The 25,974-nt window shown below is 42.9% G+C and overlaps 2 protein-coding genes across 3 annotated transcripts; both read right to left on the bottom strand.

The window, feature by feature from the left end:
* Window positions 1-413: 413 nt before the first annotated feature.
* On the bottom strand, window positions 414-9,028 carry ATPAF1 (ATP synthase mitochondrial F1 complex assembly factor 1). Its single transcript, XM_066324908.1, has 9 exons — window positions 8,787-9,028; window positions 7,667-7,775; window positions 7,075-7,125; window positions 6,351-6,413; window positions 5,680-5,730; window positions 3,827-3,874; window positions 2,873-2,968; window positions 2,178-2,285; window positions 414-1,192 (listed from the first exon to the last, which is right to left on the bottom strand). The coding sequence occupies exons 1-9, from the start codon at window positions 8,987-8,989 to the stop codon at window positions 998-1,000; spliced, it is 924 nt and encodes a 307-aa protein (XP_066181005.1). The 5' UTR covers window positions 8,990-9,028; the 3' UTR covers window positions 414-997.
* Window positions 9,029-10,222: 1,194 nt separating this feature from the next.
* EFCAB14 (EF-hand calcium binding domain 14) lies at window positions 10,223-25,860 on the bottom strand. Of its 2 annotated transcripts, none has more exons than XM_066324931.1 (11): window positions 25,506-25,860; window positions 24,374-24,522; window positions 21,233-21,378; window positions 19,513-19,611; window positions 17,464-17,574; window positions 16,562-16,642; window positions 15,514-15,702; window positions 14,776-14,856; window positions 13,846-13,957; window positions 12,919-13,050; window positions 10,223-12,077 (listed from the first exon to the last, which is right to left on the bottom strand). In XM_066324931.1, the coding sequence occupies exons 1-11, from the start codon at window positions 25,679-25,681 to the stop codon at window positions 11,902-11,904; spliced, it is 1,452 nt and encodes a 483-aa protein (XP_066181028.1). In that variant the 5' UTR covers window positions 25,682-25,860; the 3' UTR covers window positions 10,223-11,901. The 2 variants fall into 2 exon arrangements, with proteins under 2 accessions (XP_066181028.1, XP_066181027.1); XM_066324930.1 differs by having other exon boundaries at window positions 15,511-15,702; window positions 25,506-25,858.
* Between the last annotated feature and the right edge of the window lie 114 nt (window positions 25,861-25,974).

Below are 25,974 nucleotides of genomic sequence, written 5' to 3'. Positions count from 1 at the left end.
AAAACCCCAATCTGCTGCAGTCTGTGAAGCCAGGCTCTTACCAGCACTGCTGTGTTAAAGCAGCTCTGCATGCTCATACCAAGACTTTTTTTTCACTTGACAAACAAGAAGCTGTCTGGTGACTCTCTCTGTCACTATGCCAGTCTATCTTCCCATTATTATGGAGAGCGCCTTTCCTGAAGTGGGAACAAGAGTTATTTTTTATTCCTTCAAATGCCATTTGTGCGTTGGCTGACTAGATGCCTGCCTGAGAAAAAATAATCCTGTAAAACAGGCAATGATTCCTCTACACCATTAGAAATATACTAAAAAATAAAACCACATTCATACTGCTCAAAAGCAACATCTCAAAGACAGAAACATCACAACAGATTATAATTATTATATCAATTAAGAAGCAGAAAACTCCCAGATCAAATCTAGTGAGTCTGTTTTTTTAATCCTGAGAAAAGCTCAAACCACAATACACATGTGTGTAAGAAACCTCACAGAGATACAAAGAAGTGTCTGTCTTAGACCGTTGCTCCTATTCTTTCTTCTTGATGGACAAGCCTGTATGAATTCCACACAGATTAAAAAGCACTGAGCCATGCAATTATAATGGTGGTGGGCATTTAAAATGCATTTACTGAGAAGAAACACTGGTTGTGATCTCTTTCCTGATGTCAGTACAGCCTGTTACACAGTTCCCCTTCTGTCACTTTATTTCAGATTTCTACAATCCAGAAGGCTGCAGGAAGTTACAGGACAGGGAAAATGGCTCTTTCTGATGAAGTTACATTGAAGTACTGGGCACCATTTTTTCGCAATTAGTAACTGTTGTTCAAATGGCCCAAGTCCTAATCTTGCATCAGTGCCAGACAGGCTTGACAGTCACTCTCCCAGAAGTCTGCAGACTCTTCCTGTGGCCAAATCCAAGCTGTGAAACAGACGACACTGGACCACCCCTCCTGGGACCCCCTGCCTGCTGCTGGCTCCTTTCACCACAGGCCAGGCTCTATGACTTGTCAGAAGCCTGCCCAGGTCTCAGTTCTCTTCCAAGCCCACTTTGCTCAAGCTCTGCTATAACTGACATGTATTTAAATTCACTGGATCTGTGGTTAAAGGTCTCCACTAGGGCATAGGTCTCGGAGCGATCTGTGGCGTAGAAGAGCTGCACCTGGTTTGCCAAGCACTGGGCATCCTGGACTACCTGGGAGAGAGAACAGAGCTGTTAGCAGTGTGCCCAAGCCCTGGGCATCAGGGACCACTTGGAAGAGAGAACAGAGCTGTTAGCAGTGGGCTGTGCCAGTGTCCCACTGGGAAAGAAATGCCACAGTCCTGCTCACCACGTGGCTCAACCCCAAGTCACCTTAGTTCAGCAAAGCTCTTAACAAACCACCCCCACTGTGGTTCCTGACCTACTTCCACACTCCAGCACTGTATGTCTTTAGCAACTCCCCTGCTGTGCATCTGCCTCAGAGGTCAAGTGGGTCCTTTGTGAGCCCTGCCCACTCCAAGATGCACCAAGTCCTCATTTTTCCCTTCTTACAGCTGACCTACTTGCAAAGATTGATTGTTTACTCTGAGATCCAACAGGAAAAAAGAAAAGCTTTACCAGTTACTCTGCTCATTGTTTCAGAAGGGGTGTCAGGAGGTCAATTAGAGGAGGGATATTTTAATCATCCTGTCACCCTGTTCCACCACTACAGTGCCCAGTGCCACCAGTCCAGGCACTGGTACAGTTATGCCAATAGTGGTGTGCCCACACAGAGGGAAAGAGACCAGATGTGCACAAACTGAACACACAACTCTGGAGTCTCCTGCTTTGACAAATAGGATTAAGCTTCAAAACATTGTTTTAACTTGTTTGCAGGTAGCAACAGCCTTTGTTTAAATTTGCTTCTGTTTTGTTTAAATTTGTTTAGTAAGAAAACCAGAAGCTTTGTTCTTTTACAAGGATCAACTATAACACCCAAATTAAAAAAAAAAATGAATGCATAAACTGAAATCACCAAAGACTGATGATTCTCTCCTGGATTTCACCAGCATTAAGTACACTAGGTTAAAGAAAGACAGTGAGACTATTCTTTGGCAAAGGGTCTTTGAAAGCCTTCACTGTAATCTGATTTTAATTCAAAACTGTAGGAGGAGTTGCAGCATAAAATGAAGGAAGCCAGTGAGCAGACCTCTCTTACCAAGAACTTGGAGTCCATTTCTGCTGTCATTAGTACTATCCCTTTCTCCTTCTGCAGATCAGGATAATGGTACAAGACCAACTGGCTTGGAGCACTTTCACCTTGGGTCTGAAAGACAGAAAGAAACCTATCACCATCCCGTAAAAACCCTCACTCCACTGCAGATTTGGGTGCTTGGTTACAAAACCTTGAGCATTAACTGCCACAGATGCATTTACTTCCCAGGGCTTAAGGGTCAGTTCTAATTAGAAGTTCATTATTCTTGGTATTTACAGAAAACAAGGGATTTGCATAGTTAGGTTGTTTTCTTCCTTGACTAAAGACCATTCTGCAATTAAAGGAACCCACAATTTTTAGGAAGATATTTAATCTTACAGTGTTTATTGCTATTTTAAGTATCTTGCACAAAAAGTTCTAAAAAGCTTGGCTCTTGCTCATGTTTTGAGACTACTGAATTTCTACCTCATTCTCCTCTACATTAGAAAGACACTTAATACCAATAACTTTACTGATTTATCTGTAACTAATGTACAATGAAACCATAACTAATAATGGTTTTTGTCATGATAATTCTTTTCAAGTTAAGCTAGACAACCTGTTGGCTAAACTATTTACTAAATACCATATATTGCAATATGCTGATGTCTCTTCCTGGATCCCAAGTCAATTTTGAACTTTTTATCTCAAACACTCACCTGAACATTTATCAGGGAAGTGAAGTGTAATTCTGTTCCAGACCACTGCCCCACGAAGAACTCATAGCCTTCTTTTCTTGGCAAAGCATACAGAAACTGTAGAGAAATGATAAAAAAACCAAACCAGTTTTCCCTTACACAGAACAAAATGCTGCCTGTGTCACACTGGTCTCCAGCATTAGTGTTTTAGTGACAGAACCACAACAGAAAAAGTTTCTTTGCCCCGCCACAAGTGACAGGACACTAAGAACCAGACTTCAAAGCACACAATAAAGTAGAATTACCCTATCAGTATTAATTCATTAGCAAATATCTTAACAAATACTTTTATCAATATTTTGAGACATAAAAAGGAAAGGAGAGTGGAGAACATTCCGACTCTGACCTTTTTGTTCTCATCTAGAAAACTAACAGCAGAAATGGTCAAATACATGGAGGAGAGCATTTCATCCTGTCATTTTATCAGCTGCTCCAGAACAGGCAGCATCTCTCTAGATTTACAGCCTGTCCAGCTCCATGGGGTACAGACTTGCTTGTTTTCCCACACCAAGGGAAGGACAACACGAAAGCAGAAAATCTTGCAGGATACCTGACTGAATGCCAGGGCACTGTACAGAAATGCACTTCAGGCTATAAATAACCTCTCCAAGCAGCTTGGGAAGCCAGATACATTTGATCTTGCTCTTGGCAAGCGAAGTAGGTAGGACTAATCTATCAATCCAGTAAAGTCTCCATTCCCTGGGAGATTCTGTGCTGTTCTCTCAACCTTCCATCTCTTCTGTCTAGATCAAATTGTTTCATACAAATGAATATGCACTGCTTTATCTGAGCACCAGGACAAGTGTTTGAACATCTGGATTTTACTAATCAGGCTGATACAATGGGTATGAACACAGGTGGGTCAAAAGTTAATGGATCAGGCTTTGAAGAGAAGCATTACACTACTGTACCTACCGATGGACAGCTCTGGGCTCTCTTCCGCATCAAATCAAACTTGTCTGCCTTTGGGGAAGGAGAAAGAGAAGTTCATTTTTAATAACACAAACATGGATGCAGAGCTGTTCACAACCACCTCATTAACTTTTAGAGGGTACGGCTTCCATCTGGAAAAGGTCCCACTGCAGGGACAGGTGGCAGTGAGTGCATGGAAAGCTGCATTTAGTTCTTATTTACCTAAAAGTCATCAGCAACCCGTTTTAACAAGGCTGTTTCTAAGATGCAGCAGCAAAATCCTCGGATGCAGAGCTGTATTCCTTGGATGTGGGGGCCCCAAGCCTGAGGCTTCCATGACATCCTCTTTCAGTAATTGCTCCACTGCATCATGTAGTGTCAACAGCTGAGTGAGACAACACACCCCTGGCTCCAAATGGTGGATTTACACCATTGTCATCTGTTCCTCAGTATAAAAATGCAGCCCATATATACACTCAATAACATACTTACTGCTTAGGTTTAAATTAAAACCACAACCCTACTTGGTCAGCCCTGATGAAACCTGGCAATCTCATTCACATGTTCTGTGTTTCCCCAAATCTTTTGCCTAATTTTTTTTTGCTTCCCAGCACTATATTAATATCTTCTCTTAGGTGTTCAGGAAAGAAAACATATGCCATTCATCAACAAGAAATTCCTTCATGTGTACTTTTGAGCATGGGAGAATTATAAAAGGCCTTTCCTCCAGCCAACAAAAAGCTTCTGGCAAAAGACAAAGGGAATTATTCCCCTCGATGACACCAAGAACTGCTTCCTAATGTGCCTGGGATCTGGTTTGCATTAAAGTCTTAAAAAGCTTCCAACACTCCTCATAAAACAGTGCACCAAAGCAAAGTGCCAGCCCCACTAATGACAGACCTACATCATTTTAACTGGAGTCCATGGCTTTGGCACTCTGCTACAGTAAAAGTGCAAATCAAACTATTTTCACAACATCCACATGTTGGGAAAACCAAAACATGAAGCTGCTTGACTTCAAATCCCACACTTCCACTTTCAGAGCATACAGCACATCACACATTTAGAACACTGCCTCCCACTGAATTCAGTTGCAGCTCAAAGGGTCAAATACAATTATAAATCTGACCCCAGATCTAAATGAGCTTTCAAGAACTCAAGGAACACACAGTTGTGAAAAGCCAGATTTAAGAGATCACAATCATGGAATGACCCTGAAGAAAAGAATAAAGAGAAACCCCCAAAGTGAAAAAAGCCTCCTCCAGCCTAATGCAAACTAAGAACAATTAACATCTGGAAAAGTCATCGGGAGTAAGAAGTATGATCTTATCTCAGGAAACACCCTGCAATCTCAAGAAAGACAGTGCTGCCAATAATTGTGAATGTATGAAAGTAAGTCCTAAGTGATTAGCCACATGCAAGTTACCAGCCAAGTGCTCTAGGACTGCCACATCAACCTTGAGGCAGCTGCCTGTGCTGCAGGGAAGAGGGCAAAGAAAGAAGCAACTCTGAGAAAAAGTAAATACCTCTAAAAATACAAATGCTACTTAATAAACACTAGGGCCTTGTGAAGAATACTGGATGCTTGTATTAAAATAAGCCTGGAAATTCCAGCCAGGTGTGCAGAAAGAGGTCCTTGATTTATTGAGACTCTTCTGAGAGAGGAAAAAACAGGGGTATGCATTTCTGAAAACAAAAGCCTTTGTTTGGGGCAATAAAATCACTCAGTCCAGAAAGTAAATTTGTTCTTGAAATCTCACTCTCCTTTAATGACTGCTTTTAAAAGCAACAGAATCTCAGTTGGAAAGCTTTGCATGCTGGTTTTTCAACTGCAGACCTATAGAGGAACTACTTACAGGAATAACAGCATAAACCGTGTCTTTTGCAGAAAAATACTGATTCCAAATCTGTAGGAAACAAAGAAGATGAGATACAATTAAGTCCAGCATTTAGCAGCAACGTTAAAAGCTTTAAAATGCCAACTAACTTTGTAAACACTTTGGGGAGTCATTTTTCAATCAAGCCTGATCTTCCTGCTAATGCAACACACTTCTCCAAAGGTTCCAGCGTACCAAAGGACAGATTCCAACCAGGTAACAGAAATCAGCAGTGGGCTCAGAGGTGGCTCAGTATTTATTAACCATCAGGAGTGCTTCTCACATTTTTCCCAAAAGTCACACTAATGACTTTTGGTTGGCGTTTTTGGTGGTGTTTTGCTGGGGTTTTTTAATAAAGAACAAACAAAACATTCTCAACAGAAGACCAGTCTTTGCAGGATGCTCCTCTGTGTTGTGTTTCTTCAGCACAGCAGAATGGCAACACCCAGTGTACCTGCACCTCCTAGTACATCCTAGGAGGACTTACCTAGATGGAGAAAACTTTATCTTCTCCTATGGAATATGTTTTTTGTAAATATCCATCCACAGCAGTGTTTTATTTTTCAGTCTAAGTAAAATTTCCATCCTTACATGTGGATTATTATTAAGCACAGATGTGAAGCAAAGTCTATTCCGTTTAAATCCATCACCTGTGTTATCTCCTCTGCTGATTTTTCTTTCACCATCTCAACATTAAGAATTGAATCAAGTGTCTGCAAGAGAAAGCATAAAAAAAATCTGGCATGGTGGCATTTCTCTGGCCTTGTAAGAATCCAGAAAGAATGGATGCAATTACAGAGAACAAAATCAACCTAGAGGAACTTGATACAATTTACAGTGTTACTTAATCCCCTTAATTGCCAAACAAAATACAGCAGCAACACACTGGCATGTAGATTCATACACTGAGATTCTTTCAGGACACAGCACATGCTTTGCTCCAGTTGTGTAGATCTCCACTGAAGCTGCAAGAGGAGCTGCAGCCTTTTGCCTTTTTTGCCAAAGATATGCTCTTTGGCAGATTTACACTGAATATTTACCAAAATAATGTGAAAGAGAATTCTCTTGTCCCTGGGCTGGCTGATCACTGAAAATGTATTTCCATGCTGTAAAAGGAGCTTAAGCCTTTCCATTTAATGTTCAGAACAGATGCCCCAGCTGGAAGAAACTTCCAGGGTGTCACAGAGAAAGGACAGGGTAATAAAAACCCGGAGTGATCCCAACAGGATCCCAACAGTAAACCAAGATCTCACACTCAAATGCAGCATAATGAACACCAGGTTTATATCAATGTTCTTGGCACAAACACTATCTGTGGCAATAAAAATTAATCCACACCCTTGCCTTGCCATCATGTCCCCTCCTAACACTTACCTTATCCTTTGTGAATCCTCCCTTTGATGTCTTGCTGCCCAAGCCTTCTGCCTGCAAGAAAACATTCTTCTTTAATGCTTTCATACCACTGATTTGCCTTCCCTGCCACACATAACCTGCCTGCTGACAAAAACTCCTGACTGGGAGCTCAAGATACTTGAAGATTACTGCAGTGCATTTTCAATAAAATACGTGGTTGATTAGGTGAAGTAAGTAAGAAACTTAGAAACTTAATGTGAATTATGAATTTCAAGACCAGAAAGGATTAGTCAAAAGGAAATTATTATGCATTTTGCATCCAATATTATTGAACAGTTTTCTTGCATTCACTAAAAAATGATGAATGCAGGATTGTGTCACTCCTCTGGCCAGACTAATCTGGAAGTAATTAAACTTTAAGAAAGTTTCAAGCAGGGAATTTACAGCCTAAAAATAATAGAGAGGAATACAGAACAATGGTTTTAGCCATCATGCAGTGAGATTCCTGGACTCCTACTAACAGGAGTGCTTCAAGTTTGTAGCATTACACTGATCCTATAAAAATAACATTACAGCTTTAATGTATGTGATTTACAAAGAAAATTGGCCTTGCCTTTTCCTCCATGCATCTGATAAACTCCCCTTGTTTGGAATGTCCCACAGGCTGCTTTTTCACTTCACTTCTTTTTTCCATACGGGATTCAAACACATCTGGACTGGATCTGAATTGGAACAGGGAGTGTTAACAGTACAACAGAACAACAGAACAGCCCAAGTTGGAAGGGACCCATAAAGATCACCCAACTCCAACTCCCTGCTCCCTGTCCATCTGGATATAAATTCTTGTAACTAAAACATTCCAGTTTGCTGTTAAACAATCTTAATGTTTTAATTATGACAAGAAACAGGAAAAATCAATGCACAGTTAAGAAACTGTGTTTAAGAAAAGCTGTTGCACAATATCTCCTAGACCCCCAGGATTTGGATTTGTTTTTGGCACTGGATTCCAGCAAGACCAGGCTGGATGGGGGTCTGAGCAACCTGTCCTAGTGGAAGCTGTTCCTGCCCACGGCAGGGGAGTTGGAAGTGGCTGATCTCTAAGCTGCTTTCCAGCCCAAGCCATTCCATGGTTCTGTGAGTCAGTGAAGCCTTTTGCTTCATTGATTTATATTGCTAAGTAAGGTAATCCATCTTTATCAGGATAATTCAAAACCATGATTCTTCTATAAGCTGTTTTGATTTGTGGCCTGGACAGCAGACAGACTTACGCCTAAAATAAGACCAACTTCTGCATATTCATTTTCTGCCCAAATCCTCCTTAATAACATGATGGAAGACTGTAAGTTGGAATACTCTTTGCTAGCTCAAATGATTTCCGAAGTTGGAACACTCTTAACCTGCTCCAGTGGTTTCCAAATGTGGAGAGCAGTGCTGGGTGATTACCATCATTTGGCATTTTAAAATGTTTATTATGATACTGATTCAAGTTCTTAACTTAAAATTTTAATTTCATTTTCTCAACACCATCTCTTATCAAGCTGACCACGCTGGGAGACGACTCTCACTGACATGAATTTCAAGGCAAACGGCCTAAACTAACCGAGTTTCTCATGAGGGCGAAAAGCTAAAATAGAAATCCCTCCCCCAGTAAAGAAGGGACCCTCCCCAGGCACGCCCTTTCCGCAAAGCACAGCCCGCCCGGGCCCGTCCCTGCCGTCTCCCCCAGGGCCCACCTCCGCAGCTCCTGGATCTTGTGCCGGTACTTCCCGTAGAAGGGGTTCTCCTCCAGCGCCGCCTCTCCCGATCCCGCTGCCGTTCCCGTTCCCGTTCCCAGCACTCCCCGTGCCGGCGGCGCCAGCAGCCCGAGCGGCCGGAGCGCGGCGCGGCTCCGCAGGGCGGCCCCCAGGCCCCAGCCCTGGCACAGGGGCCCCGCCATGGCTCGGCTCCGCTCAGCCCGCCCCAGGCCCGCCCTCCGCTCCCCTCAGCCCGCCCCAGGCCCGCCCTCCGCTTCCCTCAGCCCGCCCCAGATCCGCCCTCCGCTCCCTTCTCCCCTCAGCCCGCCCCAGGCCCGCCCTCCGCTCCCCTCAGCCCGCCCCAGGCCCGCCCTCCGCTCCCCTCAGCCCGCCCCAGGCCCGCCCTCCGCTCCCCTCAGCCCGCCCCACACCCGCCCTCCGCTCCCTTCTCCCCTCAGCCCGCCCTGCGGTCCGCAATCTCCTCCCCTCAGCCCAGCCCGCCCGTTCCACCTCCCCCGTCAGGAACCGGCGGGAGCCGCAGGCTGGAAAGGAGCATTTATTTACCCAACATTACAGCGTTACACGATGGAGCGCCGCGGAGCGGACAGGCGCGCTGGGCACGGCCCCGCTCCCGGCGCAGGGCGGTAACCGCAGCGGGAGTACACAGTGGTCACCCAAACTCACAGCGACAGCCCGAAAGCGAACCCAGGAATCACGGCACAACAGCGAGTCTCGGCAGGGCATAGCTCTTTCCCTGTTACAGTTTGCTCTCACTACTTCATTGCTTTCGATTTCCCGCAGATATCGCCCTTTTCTCAAGGACTCGCTGCCCAGAGCATCCAGCCGCCCCGCTGGTACCCCAGCAGCAGCTGCGCCAGTTAGGGCACGGAGGTGATCCGGACAAGCGCATTTACTACACTCACGGCTTTTCATCTGCCCTGAATAAACAGGGGAGAGGAACCCTGCCCACAGCGAGCATGCGGGATGGACAGCAGCGGCGTACCAGACACGGGGACGGGACCGGTGCCCCCAGCCTGCGGTACCACTGTGCTTAGGGACGCTCGGATTTTCTCTAATTGACAGCACAAGCCCATCCTCAAGTGACCGCAGCAATCAGCCACCGGCTGGGCCCTCGACATGCGAGTTGAAAAGCAGCCCTGGGCAGCCGTGAGCTCCCTGGGCACAGGCAGAGGACACGGGCAGTGGAACAGCACACATCAGGTCTAGCTGCCATTTTCACTACTGCTGCTAAAGAGCTTTCTAAAAGTAAAGCAAACTGCAACAAAACAAAACACTAAAAGATTCACAAGGCGGTTCACCGTAATTTTTAAATTTTAAGGTAAAGTCAGATTTCATACAAATAAACTTCCAAAAATATTTTGCAAACTCTGGCATATGGCTATGATACAGTATGTACAAATAAAATATCAGAATGGTTACATTTTATTGCTTTTTTTCTTTATTTGGTTAAGGAATTATACAGTAGTGTATAAAATGGGCAGTGGCAAGAAGCAAGTGTTGGCTTCTTGTCCTCTCTAAAGCCAAGGTTGGTTGGTTTTGTTTTTAAATACGGCATTTTCAAATGTCACATCAAAAGCATTTTGGTACTAGGTGGCATCTCCATTATCCAAACAGGATAGAGGAGCAACAGCGAAAGAAGCCAAGGAAATGGGTAACAGGGCTCCATTTTGTACATTCCTTTGCTGATTCATACTTCCAAAATACAATTATTGATAAAACATCCAGTCTAAAGTTATATAAAAGTCAACAATTATGAACGGACTTCCTCAGAAGCTGATGTTTCAGCGAGGTGGGCAACTTCAACTCACTAATCATGCAAAAAACTCTTTAACAAGATCAGTGATATTTGTAAGCAAAATCACCCAACTTGGCCCTGATCCAGCCTGCAAGAGAGAATCCCCTCTGCAAAAGTGATTTTTCTATGTTCCAGAAGGTAACAAATACACTCTGTGTTTAAATCCACTAGTATTAACAGATCTTTTCAGTTCCTCTAGTAAGGAAACCTCATTTACAAACCATGTGTCAGTACAGAATGATGATGCCATTGCACATGCCTACACAGCTTTATACATCCTCCTGTTGGCAAGAAGACAAAACAAATAAAGGTACCAAGAAGGGATGACTGTCACAATAGTCAGGAAAGAGCTCACAAGTCTTTTCTGGGCCTTCCCACACGCTCACACTCCTGGAGTGTGTCAGAGCAACACTGAGGACTGCTTGGACTGCTCAGGTGCTGCTCCGCAGACTGCACTATAGGCTTTTACTTCTTAAGCATCTATTAAAGCTATTAAATATGTTCATTTCAAAAAATAAATAGACAGGCTCATCTCACAAAATATAATCTGAATGCAACACAGCAAAGCCTAAAGAATGCTGAAGTGAAAACCCAAGCACTTGGTAAGTTAATTGCTCCTGTAGGCTCATGATATAAAAACACTTTCAACTCTTCCCTTCAAAAATACATCCTGCTATAGATGGGCATGACTTACCCCTCCTGCTTTCCTCTGACTGGGCCCAAATTTATTCATGGATATACTTAGGAAAAATCAAAACTTTAGCTGAAGCTCTTAAACCCCTATTCCAGGCTCAGTCTCTCATTATAAACAGCTACTACCAACACAGCCCCTGACACAATTTCTCCTTAAATATGCATAATTTACTCTATCTCAAATATTTACAAGCAGAAGCAGCCCATCTTCACAAGACAGATTTTCCTTCTGCTCTACATAAAGTGCAGCTCTCTAATTTAAGGCAAATTTCAGTGAAATACAAAACCATAGTTTTATTTTAGTATGTACACATTTTAAATTATAACCAATATCTCCCTTGAAAAGGAAATAACGAGAGGAAAATGTTTCCAAGTTTGGGAATTTTCTGGATTTTAACGAAGTCCCAATATTATGTCCTGTGGACATATAAATCTGTAAATTTCTTTTCAATAAATGCAACTGAACAAAAGAGGTGGCAATGTGTACAGTAATTTAACTCCAAAGATCAGTAAAACACTGGGAAAGTGCAGCCATAGTTTTTCATGTCTTGTAGCTTCCTTTAGCTACAGTAACATCCACCAATATCACATTTCTAAATATATACCCTAGACACCTAATGCTAATCTCAGTTCTTTTAGTGTGTATTTCTCATCTCCATCTATGTCAAACTCCTTAAAGCTCTGTAGTTCTTGGGCTGTGGAGCCAAGCAGCTTTTGAAGATCTTGGTATGAGAGTTTTCCATCAGCATCTGCAGGTGCTTTTTCAAACAGTTTCTGAAGATCTGCAAAGAGAACAAGGATTGAGAAACAGCTCCTTTAAGTCCACAGGAATATCCTGTAAGCTGCTTTCTCAGTTTTACAGCACTGTCTCTTGGCATCCAGTAATTACATACAGCATCCCTGAGTGAGGAGTTTGCCTCCTATGTTGTCACAAGTTGCTGGTAACAGTTTAGTAGGAAAAAAAAAAGCATGAACATTTCTGGATTAAATTGCACTAAATCTGAAGAAAGTAATCCCTGTTTCTGGCCACAACTAACAGCCCATTTTACAACCACTAACGGCATACAGATGCAGCTATCCCCCACAAAAGCAAGCTCTGAATGACTGTTGCTATACCAACAGGACAGATGATATAAAGGGAAAAGTGTCTATTCATTTCCTTATGCAAAGAGTTGCCCTTTCAGGAGCTGAAGAGACTGAACAGCAAGATCCAGAAACCATTCATCTGACCAGGCAGTGTTCTCTTGGAAAAAAAAAAAAATACAGAACAGAAAAAAGCCCCAGAACATACACATTCATAGCTACTTCTTTTTCCTTCAGCACGTTAATTCTGCCCTTGACTTCTCCCCCAGCCTCTGGGGCACTCAGTGTAATACTTTGGTACTCAAAACAATTATAATTCACTAATAATACACACTCCTGCTTAAATCTCAGTTTCTTTTCTTTTACATGCTATTCTTTCCCTTCAGTTCTTTTCTTAATTGCATTTTAAAAAAAATAACAACCTCATAGTCCTCAAGCTTTTAAAATTGACTTCCCATCTCCCACAATATTTATACTTATCCTCTCCTTAACACTTACAAGAAATACTCAGAAGAAAAGGTCAGCCTAAAAAGGACATACCTTCAATGCTGGAAATTCCTGGTAAGGACAGATGGCTCAGTTGCCCGTTTCTCTCTGTGTTGTCATCAGTTGACCTTGAAGTCACCCTTGAAAGGTCTGTGGGCTTTGCTGTAGTACTCTGACTACTATCAACTGTTACAAAACAATTTCTATTAGTTTTACTAATTCCACAGAATTACAGCTAGCAAAACCAAACAAAAATCCAATAAAATTAACATAGTAGCTGTATAGGATAAGAATGATGCAATATTTCAGAATGTAGCAGTGTTGTCCCTTTTTACTTTAATTGATAGACCAGTTTTGGGACAGTCACACAGCTTTAATCTTCCATTCTGTACTAGGAGGTGTGTATTTATAAACTCCCATACAAAGAATGAATGGGAGTATTTTCTGCTCCCCACTCTGAGGGTGCTGAAGAAGCTTCATTAAGCAAATTACACCAGCCCATCCCAGTTGCTTTCACCTTATCAATACCAATATCCCCCAACAGCTAAATTTCCAAACTCCTGCTTGGAATGAACAAGCAGCACAGTTCTATTGCAGTGAAGTATCCAAAAACCTGACCTTCAGCAGAAGTGCAGAACTGGAGTCAGCAGAGGCAGAGACCTTTCCTCTCTGTTACACTTACATTTTGAAAAAGCAAAACCAGATGTTACTGGGTATAAAGTCCTACAGTTAATCAGTGCATGCCTTCAAACTCCAGCCATCAATCCACTTGAAAATGTTGCCATACACATTCTAATTCACCTTCAAATTTTGGAATCATGCAGAGTCTTCTGGTTTAGGAAGATCAGTTTCTACCACTTTACTAAAAAACCTTCATCAAAATCTTAAGGAAGAGTCTAAATTATCCACCTTAATTAGTTATTCTGAATTACTCGAGGGGAGCCTCCAGGTTTACGTACTACTGTTACCAGACATTCTTACCATTCTTCGATGCCTCAATGGGTCTGTCATTTTCTGACTTGCTTGTGATAGCACTGATCAGCTGAAGAGTTTCTTTTAGTTTTGATACCTGAGAATCTCTAGTTCCTGCTTCCTGCATGTGTAACAGAAAAAAAAAAAATCTTAAAATGCACCCCTTTAGTAGATGCAGAAGACCAGAACAGGTAATAATTTAAAATATGTCAGCACTTTTGACTGACTTTGAGTTATCCAGGCTGATCAAGTTTAAAATTATAAAAAAGATTTAAACCAAATAAATAAATAAATAAATAATCTGTGGGAAGATACAATGAAAAAATTCACATGGTCTGTAGGAAAACAGCAGAATGAATAACTCAGCCTGAGAAACAGGCATTGTAAAAGAATCTGATCTTTTACTTTCTGTTTTTCCTACAGAAAAGAGCAAGACGCTGGAAAGCTGTAATATAAAACAATCAAGCATCCTTGGAGTGAACATTTATACATTAATTAAACTGCTTCATTGTCTCAAAGGTTTGTGTGCAGTAGTGAATACCTTTGTGCAGGAGCCACTGCATCCCTGTTAAAAACCCCATATTTTTTTTAATCTGCAGCTCCTTTACTCTATTCATTGGCACATTCCAGATGACAGGTTGAGTTCACATCAGTACAAGCCCAGAACTGACAGTGCAGCCTGTTCACTCACCCACCTTCTTTCCAGCAGATGGAAACTAAACGCAGCAGCAAACCCTCCTATCTCCAGCCCACAATTTGGCCATTTAGTGAAACTCATTCCCAGTGACAGGCCATCACTGAGAGGAGCTTTCAGCAAGTCCTTGACTCCACTAGACCCTCTTTGCAGACCTTTGCTCAATTAAGGTCCATTTAAAACATCTTTATAAAGACAATTACATGCTCTATTAATCCAGTGTAATTTGTATTTCCTTACTTTACCTTCAGTTCTTTATTTGACTGAGTTTCAATATCTAATTGATCTTCATTTTTCACTTTTAGAGAGGTAGTTGCATCATTCCCCTACAGAAAAAAACCAGAGCAGAGTTTATTCATGTGCTTTTTATTTTCTACAACAGTTTCTTTCCTTCAAATTTGGCAGACATTAAGCAGAGAAAAACCAGGGCAGATACACTGTAGAATAAACATGAAGGCATATAAATAGGTTATATAATTTACCACAGCAATGTCAGCATGTTCCTTTATTGTTAAACATACAGAACATGTTCTCACAGACTGGCCCCAGTGTGGCAAACAGAAAATACTGGAAGAATTTACAAACTCATTTAGGAGGCTTTTTTAGAATTTAACCACTGTTGAATAAATGCAGAGTCCCACTTAGCTCCTCAGTGGGACTTAACAGATCTATGCCAGAGTGATTCCTAAAACATATCTCAGTTTGTGAATCCTGCCTCATAAAGCACCCACCCAACTCTTAAACGTCAGAGTGTTTAGGACACTTCCCTGTAGATACTACAGGAAAGAAATTAAATACTGCTTCTGAGACACTCTTAATGCCAGTTATTTGTTCGGGAACAAATTCCAGCCTTTTATAAACAACTCCTAAGCATCTCAAGTTTCACTCTGACATTTTCTTTAGTTAGGTCTGAAAAGCTGTATCTGCAGTGTGGAGGAAGCAGTAGCCTGAGGAGACACCCTGAGCCGTCAAACACTTACCACGATGGTAGAGGAGTTCTCTCTTTTGTCCAGGTTTTTCACAACCAGGGGAGAGTTTTCCAGCAGTGTAACTTTCCGGCTGAGGTTGCCAATGGCTGAATCCACATTTAGAAGCTTGATGTCATTCAACTTCTGGTACACCACTACAGTATTATTTAGCTGTTCTAAAGCTGCATGCAGTGCCTGGCTTTCCTGAAATATCAACAGAGCACGTGTCAGTTTACCCAACCTCTGCAGCAACTCCTGCTATTAACAACATGACTGACCCAGTTTTCCTGGGCAGACTTCAGGCTGGCTCTCCATTGACATCACTGAAAACAGCCAACTGGAAGCTTCCAGAAAGTTATCCCAAACTTTCAGAAAGTTTGAAACAGATTCTTCCCCAGGGCTAGCCTCTTTGTTGTTAACATAATCACTTCAGCTGTGCAATGAACACAGAAAGCCTATTCATCTCATTTTCCAGGTCAAGCTTTGTAAGCACAACAACGATTTTTTCCCAAGAAAGCATGTACCAAGCATATTTATATACAGGATTCATTTTTAAGGAAGGTATTGACTGTATTAAATGTAAGTAAGTGCAGTCATTCTGTTCCAACCCATTCAGCTAAACACACATTAATCTTTTTCTTTTCTATTTTTTTCGTTGCTGAATTACTACTTTCCACACCTCATTACACTGAGGGTGACTCAGAACATGCCACTCCCAAGTTTGCTCAGATTAGCAAGTACCTGCCATAAAATGCACTCCACTAAAAGCCTTTAACTTATTTTCATTTACTTTAGCAAAGCACACCTATAATTTGTCAGATATTGCTTTCACTCTTTTTACACCTCACCCAATCAAAACACAAAAAACCCCCACTCTCCGACCAGGGCACTTTCCTGTTTGCACATACACAGAAACAAACGATAGCAAAATTATCTTATGATTTGCTTTGAAGCATGCTGGATAAAAAACATTTTTTGCACACTACAGTACTGCAAAACACATGGCTAAGTGACATATCCATGACACTTGTACCAAAACTTCTTATGCAAGGGAGAAAAATACCTTTTTGCAGTATTCTGTCTGATTTCCCTCAGTGCTTGGCACAACAGTGGAAGGAAGTGAAGGCAGCTGTTTTAATTCCTTCTAAGGAAAAAAAGTAAAAAATTGTGTTACAAAATCCCTGTGAGTAAGTGTTTTAACGACTGGCAGACTGTAGCTAAGGATGTTTTACTACAATTACAGTCACTCAGATCTGCTGTACATGCAGTATTTTAACTAGGCTAATAGTTTTCTCTTTCAAAAATAAGGTCCAAATTTATTTTCATTAAACCCTTCTAATGAACTCTTCTCCATTTAATGAAGTATTATGATACACATTTCACTGCTACCATACACACTGCCATTATCTGCAATGTTTTTAGAGGACCCACTGACTGAATCAAGCTTTATTATGTGTCTAATTTAGATTTTATCTGCAAGAATTCTTGTATTGCAGTTCAGCTGAAAAACTGTAATTATTGACTCAGTTTGTCAACCCCAAGTGAGAGGTCAGGATAAATAGAGTGAGTAGTTTCTGCTGAAGACAGTCAGTAATTTAATCCTTAAATAGATTCTTAATTCAACCAACAAACTATATCAACTTTCTGTCATTCTCAAACTAAAACAGAGAGGAAAGTTACCATAAGCAGTACCCTGCATCACACAGGAGCATTTCCCAAGGCCCCATATCCATGGAACAAGAAGCAAAAAAATGCAGGAGAGGAAGTGTAGAAAGGAACAATTCTTGTTCCAGAGAAACAAGTACTTGGTACCATACAGATGTCACACAGGGATTAGAAGATTTACTAATTAATGTACCAACCTACTGAAACCTCAGAAGTGTTTCAAAGGTAAAAGGCAGAACTCCAAGCATTTCTTTAACCTGCTTTATATTAAGCAGTGTTAAAGGAGTGCATTTTTCTTACCACATCATTCTGGAGTACTTCTATGGACTTCTTGTATTCCTCAATAGCTGTCTGTATATTTTCAACATCATGAGCCACACTGGTAAGGGTGCTACCTATGTTGGCTACAGTCTGCAAGAAAAAAGATGACAGGAATCTCAGCCTTCCTCAAACTGCACAATCCCAAAGTACCAATCACAAACACAATGTTTTGTTAGTGAAACTGCAGGCAGACTGCCACAAAATCATGCACACAAGTTTGAAGAATCTGGATTTTCTTTTCACTCAAAACTCCAAATTATACCCAAAGCAACCTCAGCCCTGGAGGCCCTCAGGACACCTCTAGCATCCTTCACCAGTATGGACAAAAGCCACTGCCCAAGAGGAATTCTCTCAGGATTTTAACATTAGCAGGCATCCTTATTTCCAGGAATGGTACCTACAAGGAAAAAGGCTCAAGAAAACCAAATCCCACATAAGAAATGCAGTCTTGTCATAGGATCACTTAGGTTGGCAAGGACCTCTAAGACTGAGTCCAGCTGTTAACTCAGCAAAGCCAAGTCCACCATTAATCCGTGTCCCCAGGCTCCTATCCACGTCCTTTAAATACCTCCAGAGATGGCAACTCCAGCAGCTCCCTGTGCAGCCTGCTCCACTGTTTGACAACCCATTCAGTGAAGAAATTTTTCCTGTTATGCAATCTAACCCTCCACTGGCACAGCTTTAGGTTATTTCCTCTTGTCCTCTCACTTGTCACTTGGAGAAGAGCCTGACTCCATGTGGTTGCAACCTCCTTTCAGGGAGTTGTAGAAAGTGGTAAGGTCCCTCCTGAGCCTCCTCCAGGCTAAACACCCCCAAGCTGCTCCTCATCAGACTTGTGCTCCAGACCCTTCTCCAGCCCCACTGCCCTTCTCTGGACACTCTCCAGCCCCTCAATGTCCTTCCTGAATTGAGGGACCCAGTACTGGACACAGGATTCAAGGTGTGGCTTCACCAGCGCCCAGTACAGGAGGACAAGGGAAATATAGGCTGGATATCAGGAAAAAGTTTTTTACAGAAAAGGTAATAAAGTATTGGAATGGTCTGCCTGGGGAGGTGGTGGATTCACCATCTCTGGATGTATTTAAGAAAAGACTGGATGTGGCACTCAGTGCCATGGTTTAGTTGAGGTTAGGCTTGGGTTGGACTTGATGATCCTGGAGGTCTTTCCCAACCTAATGATTCTGATTCTGACAATCACTGCCCTGGTCCTGCTGGCCACACTCCTCCTAACAACGTGCCTTCAGGCTTGCTTCTGACCTGGACACAGTGAAAATCCAGCCTGCTTGTAGCAGCAAATAAGGAGCTTAGCAAACAGCTTTGCACTCCTCCCAGAAAAAGAAATCCTGGCAGCCGCATCAGCAAACGACACTCATTGCTTTGCATATAATTAGCTTGTTGATTGTACGTTAATTTTGTAGGGATAGGAAATGAGATGGGGAAACCTATAACGCCACAAAGACTGGACTAACATTAAGTATTAGCACAACATAAATGTTTATTGCTAAATAAACAGAACTGTCATGGAAGAGCCAGTCAAGTTTCAACAAGCTATTTTTTTAACCAAAATAAACAGGACAGTTCTTCGGTAAGGAATGCTCAGTAAGGCACACACTAAGACATTGTATTAATAGAAAGCAATGCATTTCCTTTTCCAATTAAAAAAGCTAAACAAACCACCTATTTGCATGCAGTTATAAAACTGCAGACAGACTTTTTCCAAGTGTCTCACATGATATTAAGATTTGCAACTTGAAGGAAAGTAACCAGAAAGATCGGCTCCAAGGTGCACATGGGACAGCACAATACAAACAAATGCATCTCCAAAAGGGATAAACAAGGCCTCTAAATTTTCTACGTGCCACATATTATCATAGGACCACACAATTTATAAAGTCAAATTTTGAAGACAAGAGGAGTAAATATTCCTTTTAACTCAGGTAGCTCCTGCTGTCAGTGCTGTCCCCATGAGCCCAGCTGCAGCTTAGCACACAGAACACATTTTGTGGTAGCCACATTTACAGAACTTACCTTCTGAAGTTTCTCTACTGTGAGGGGAAGAGAAATCAGGTCAGCAGCAGATTTTATATTGTTTTTGAGATGATTTACTGTTGAGGTCAATAGTGATATCTAAAATCAAAAAGAGGTACTTAGAATTAGGTAACATAATTCTGATTCTCACCTCCCCCAATACTGATGGCTTAAATGTGTAATATTAAATTGTAAGGCAATACAAAATTATACATGGACACACAAACCCCACCCATCTCTAGGTTAGAAGCCCTGCCTAGGCTACATTAAAAATATTCTGCCTCTTGCAAAAGAGCAAGTTTTTATTTAACTATTTTTTAAAACCAAATGAAAGCCACAGAAAACCTGTCTTTTCAGTAAGGCACCCTAAGCCAGTTTTACATTCATCATCTTAGAGAAAGGCTGTTGCCCAAGAAAGACCTAAAAAATTGTGCAAGAAGTCTTGATGTGGAGGAAACCACCACCCACTTTTGTATTTAGCAATGAAACCTGCCTGGCAAAACCCAGCAAAGCCATGCAAGCTCTCCAGCTGAGTGATGGGGAAAGAAGCTGTGCCTCTCATCCAAACCCTCTGCTACACAAGTGGAACAGACTAAAATCCACTTTCTTCTGGTTAAAAAACAAAGTTGTTTTGCAAGGTGAAGAAAAGATCCTAATTTTATATTAGGTCAATGTTAATCAGCTGGCATGCAAACTCTCCAGCTCACAGTTCTGAACACTGGCTGAGATTATTCCCAGCAGCACATCCCAACAATTCACGAATAAAAGAAAAAACAGCAAGGAAATTTTGATCCCCACAAGATCTGGCTCAGACTGTAACCAGACCTTGAAGTAACCTGAGGACCTGCAAGAACCACGTGCAAGTATCTTTAACAGCCAGGTGCAGATAAGAGCATTTTAAAAGTCTCATGAAGAGCCTGAATAACTGTGGCTAAAACAGTGAGATGCTAAAGAAAGCAAATCAAATTTTCAGATGTGCCCCAGTAAGCACTTAATCACCACATGGAACTGAAGAAAAATCCATCTAGGCAAGCACCTCAGTACTCTAACAAATTAAACCAGAGCACCTGGGGCAAGAAGAGTTACCCACATACACCTCTCCATACCATTCACTGTGAGCAGCTCTGAACTTTTACCCTCCAGGGCAGAAATTTCAGTAGAAGCCTTGCTGGATGTTTCATTTGAAGTGTGAGTTAATAAAGCAGCTGAGCAAAGAGGTCTCTGTTAAGTGGCTTAGTTTTAGCCCCATCAACAGTGCCAAGATTTACTCCAGCTCAGAGGCTGAGTGTGTGTTAGCAGGGTTTATATTCCCAGGACACCAGGCCCTAGTTTGTAGCAACAGGAGCTTGCTCTGACTCAAGTAAATCTTTTCCACACCTTACAAAACACTCTCAGAAACTTGAAATGTCAAATCTCTCATAATAAACATCACAACTGCTTGGCAGAAAAATTAAGAACTGCACAGTTCTCGGGTTCTTTTAAATTCTGCCTGAACTCCCTCCACCAGTTATGTAATTTTTCCTCTTGTGAGTCTCCAGCCCAGCTGGATGCTCAAGCTGTTTTCTGCTTGTTTATAATGAGCTTTATACCCTATTTGAACTTTAAAAATAAAAGCTACGTATATGGTCACAGAAATCCTTAGATAAAATTAAATTTCCATTTAAAAAATTGAATGGAATATTTTATTATTTTTCAAAACCATGGACTGATCTCCTCTCACCTGTTTATTGATCTCTGTGATATTTATCCAAATTTTACTCAGCCCCAGTTCTCCAGTCTCAATTTGTTCTAGCTGCTTTTGATTCTGCACCAAATCGTCGTTCAGTTTCGGAATTTCTTGGAATGATGTCTTTTGATTAGATTCCACTGAAAGAATGAAGGAATGAAAAGCAAACCAGAACAAAAATCCAGGTTAACAACACCAAAAGGCATAAAACAAATTACAAACAGCAACATTTACAACAGTGAAAGAAGGCAGTAACAGTTTCTACATACAGGTTTATTGCCAGTCTGGATTCAGTGTTTGCTGAGAATGACAGCTCTTTTTTGTTTTAAGAGTACCAATATCTGCAGAGAGAACCCAGAGAGACAGTACTAAATTTAACACTTTGCATAGTCCTGTCATTCTGGCAAACCTCAGTAGGTCTTTATTTAGTGCAGTTATTTTGCATTACCTCCACAGGGGAACATGAAATAGTAATGGGCCTGTGAATAAGATTTGCCAACAGTCCCAGGGCAAAGGAGGCAGCTGAAATGAACCTCAGTGCCCTTTTCAAGCCTGCAGAGGGGCTGCTGAAGATGAAGTGAATTCCAAGGAGAGTAATGTAATTAGTTGTTCTGTGTGACAGAAAGACAACTGAAAAAATAATGTATAAGCTGATACACTAATGCCTGTTGGTAAACAAATCAGTAAACAAGGTCCCTGGAAATTAAGTCAGTTATTACTGCAATTAATACTACAGGAAGGGGGAAACATGCAGCTCAAAGCAATTCCATGAGCCTCAGAAATGCAGCCCTTCCAGATCTGCAGTGACTAAGCTGTTTAGCTGTGCCATGTGGCAATCCTAAATCCCTAGGTCTGAGAAACAAATAAGCAAAGGTTTTTGAGACGAGGATGACAGAGTTCTCCAAAATCTGCACGTCCACCCTGTAAGGCAGCACTGGAAACCTCCACAACAAACAGCCACGGTTCAGACCAGCCTGTCAAGAGCAGTGAGACCTGTGTGATGTGTAGCTGGCAGATCCCAGAACAAATTACCACGTGTGACCCATCCAGTCAAAAGGAGAAGCCTGTGGAGTGGATGCCCCAACACACAAAACTGGAAAGCTGGGCATATTCAGAAACTCGCCTCACTTCTCTTTAGCAAGTCCTAAAAATACTTTCTAGGTAGGTGCAAAGAAATCTGAACTGGATCACCCAAGGTCCAAAAAACACTTCTGGGTAAGTTAAGACCCTGAAAGGTGTATTTTAGCCAAAACAGACTGAGAACTAATTTGTGCATTTTTGTACACAAGCAGCTGCCACTAAATCTCATGTTTTCATAGGCTCTTGTAGACAAATTATTTTCCATTTTGTCACTCTCACTGTGAGCAGTGGGACTCTGCTTGAAGAGCTTTTTGCAACACAAGGAAGGTTAAATGCCACACGTGTTCTTAGCATCACTGCTGACAACTGAAGGGAAAACATTACATGGAACCCCTCCTATTCCAAAGATACTCGATGCAGAGATGTCTTGTTTATAAAAAGCACTCACCCCATGTTCACTTTGTGCAAAGGATGACAGAACATATCAAATACTGCCACAAACATCTGCTCTTATGGGGAAAAAAGCCTGGATGAAGATTCAGAGAAAGGTTCCTTTTCCAAACTTGCTGTACGACAGATGGGTCACCTGCCTTTGTTTCTCTGTTCACCCACACATTTCACCAAAGCAAAATGTTACCTTTGGGAACCAGGTTGATCTTGCTCCCTGCTTTTTTTGTTGTTGTATTTAAATGCTGTGCCTCACTATGAGGCTCCAGTCCAACTCCTTAAATGCACAGCTTTTCTATCAGAGCTATTATGAAGAAAACAAGCCCATCTGTAATTGCCAGACAGGGAGAACAACCGTCAGGGAGAACAGCTGCTTTAACAAAGAGGTCTGTGTTGAACAGGAATGATGAAACTTAACAACACCGAAGCCAACAAATGCTGTCCTCATGCAAAACTTTTACCACCAGCACACCCTTAAAGGGGAGCAGTCTATGAAGAGCAGACTTGCTGACCCAGAACACAGAAACAGCCACTGCAGAACTGCTGGGAACACTCACAGCCACAAAGCAGCACCTGGAACTGAAGGGATCCTCCAGAACTGGCAGACACCAACTACAGCTAACTTTCACAGTTCAATAGCATTTAATACAAAAACACATCTATCAGCAATTCTCTCACATCCAGGCAGCCTGATCCACTTTGGCAGACAACTCCCCACCTCACAGGCCTGAACAGGAACACCTAAACACCAACAGCAAAGAATTTCTACACACACTTCCTCAATGCCTCTTTTACGACAAGCAAGACAACACCTTTGCTTACTTTTTTCAATCTACGTGGGATTTTAAACACTACTAACACAAGGCACCAAAATACATCTTGTGCCCAGAGGTGAGGTTCAAAGAGCCAAGAGCATACTTTACATGCATATAATCATCACTTGTTCTACCTCAGCCTACAGAGGTTACATTGAAAATCTTGGCATGGGAATCATAATACAGACTGAGAAAATCTAACCTTTACAAGCAAAACGCTTCATCTTAACTCCACGCTTCAAAGTGTTAAACATATTAACTCTACACCACACAATGTAAAAGTTGAACAAGAACAGGTCAGTGAAGCAAGAAAAACATTCAGAGGATACAGACAGAAAATATAGTACTGAAGTAACATTCAAATTGCAGTAATTCCACAGCAAGTATCAGAGGTTTTAAAAGAGTTGAAGACAAAAACACCATTTTCCTTAATTTTTTTTTCCCCAGAATATCCTAGACTGCTTTGACAGGTCTGATCAGAACATTTTAAACAGGGTCTTTCTTCAGAAGAGAGCACTCTGAAGACCAAAGTAAGGAATTTTAGAAATGTATATACAAGCAACTACAGGCCCACCCAGTACAGTGTCACAGCTCCTCAGAAGATACAGAGCAGGCAAGAATATATAACATTCAGCTCAGATTTGCCAAGCCTGTGCTCTTGGCTCAGAGCACTCCTCAATTCAAATGTTATTTGTCTACTCAGTATTTTCAGACTTTGACTGAGCAGGCAAGCAACTAAAGCTCTTCATACTGCCCAAAGGAAATGCGGAATAGTAGTTACATTCATACTTACTAGTTCGAAACTTCTCCTTTATTGCATCCAAATCCTCCTTGAGGGCCACCTGCATCCAGACTAAGCCAACACACGCGACCACACAAGCAGCAAGAATGACAAACGCACACAAAGGGTAACAGAACCTGCAGCATCGCAGGTAGTCTCCCCTGCAGAAAACAAAGGAACAGCTTGTGAACATACAGCAGTGCCTAGAAAAGTGTTATTTTAAATGCTGTTCTAGCAAAGTAAGGGGCAGCGTTGTAACAGCACCCATTTTGGCTGACAAGGGCCAACAAAGAGCGTTTTCAGGACTAAACAAGGCCATAAAGTCACGTCAGAGCTGTTACTCTCTATTCAGTTCACCCTCAGTAGGCAACATCTAGCGTATTTAAAAGCAACTGTCAGGTTTCCTTTACTAAAATATCCTGCTCTGCTGACACAAACTCATGTCAGGCACATCTGTCTGACAGCTTGAAAAACACGCTTCAAGACAAGGTATTACCATAATGTTACGACAAGTACTTCTAGAGCGTTCTAAGTTATGAAAGCCCAAGTTTCCCCGAGACATGCCTACTTTCAGGTATGCACAGAGGCCCATTATTAATGCTGTTACTTAACTGAAAAGCTTATTTACTGGCAAAAGCACAGCACGTCCCCGAGAAAACCAGCAGTGAGCCGGCTCGCAGGACGGTGCCACGCTGAGCGCACACACACGTGTAACTGCGCCCAGCATCTCCAGGAGCCGCCCCCAAGTTTGGTCCACACGGACTTGTGCTGCGGTGAGCAAAAAACAGACAAAACAGAACAAAACAAAACAAAACCAAAAAACCCCCCAAAACAAAGAAAAAAAGCAGGGGATGGTCCAGTGGGAGCTGTCCCTGGCCATGGCTGAGGGGCTAGAACTAGACGATCTTTAAGGTCCCTTCCAAACCAAGCCATTCTGCGACTCGACGATACTTCTATCCCCAGACAGGCGACCTGCGGGATGGGACACGCTCAGCGCAGTCCGCGTGTCCCCTGGCAGTCCCCAGCCCCACACAGCCCCCTCCACCGCCGGCTAGGAACCCGACCCGCTGAAGGCAGCGCAGCCCGGCCGCGGGGCCGGGGCAGGACTGTCCGAGCCGGGCCCCGCGCAGCGCCCGGGACTCACTTTCCGCAGCGGCCCCGCGCCCCTGCGAACTCGTCCTCTTCGGAGCTGGACTCGGAGTCGGAGGCGGGCGGCTCGGTGCGCAGCAGCCGGTGGCCAGAGCCCTTCTTGGCGGGCTTCTTCCTGCGGCCGTCGGCGGCCAGGCCGATGAGGGCGTTCAGCTCCTTCCGCTTCTTCATCCTCTTGTGGGGCGGCGGCACGGCCGGCGGCTGGCTCCCGCCCGCCTCCTCTTCCTCGGCCGCCGCCGCCGCCAGCGCGCCCCGGCTCGCCAGCCTGCGGCCCGGCGGCGGCTACAGGCGCTCCGCGGGGCCGCGGCTGTTGCTCCCCGGCCGGCCCCGCGGCGGCTCGCCCGGCCCCGCGGCCGCCGCCCGCCCCGCCCGCGCCATGGCCGCTCGGGCCGCGCCGCGCCCGCCTGCCAGCAAGCCGCGCTGCCACTGGCCGCCGCGGGACCGCCCCGCGCGGGCCGCCCAGC

The sequence above is a fragment of the Sylvia atricapilla genome, chromosome 9, assembly GCF_009819655.1.
Source record: "Sylvia atricapilla isolate bSylAtr1 chromosome 9, bSylAtr1.pri, whole genome shotgun sequence".
NCBI lineage: Eukaryota > Metazoa > Chordata > Aves > Passeriformes > Sylviidae > Sylvia > Sylvia atricapilla.
The sequence above is the reverse complement of the archived record's forward strand: the minus strand, read 5'-3'. Positions and strand labels throughout refer to the sequence as shown.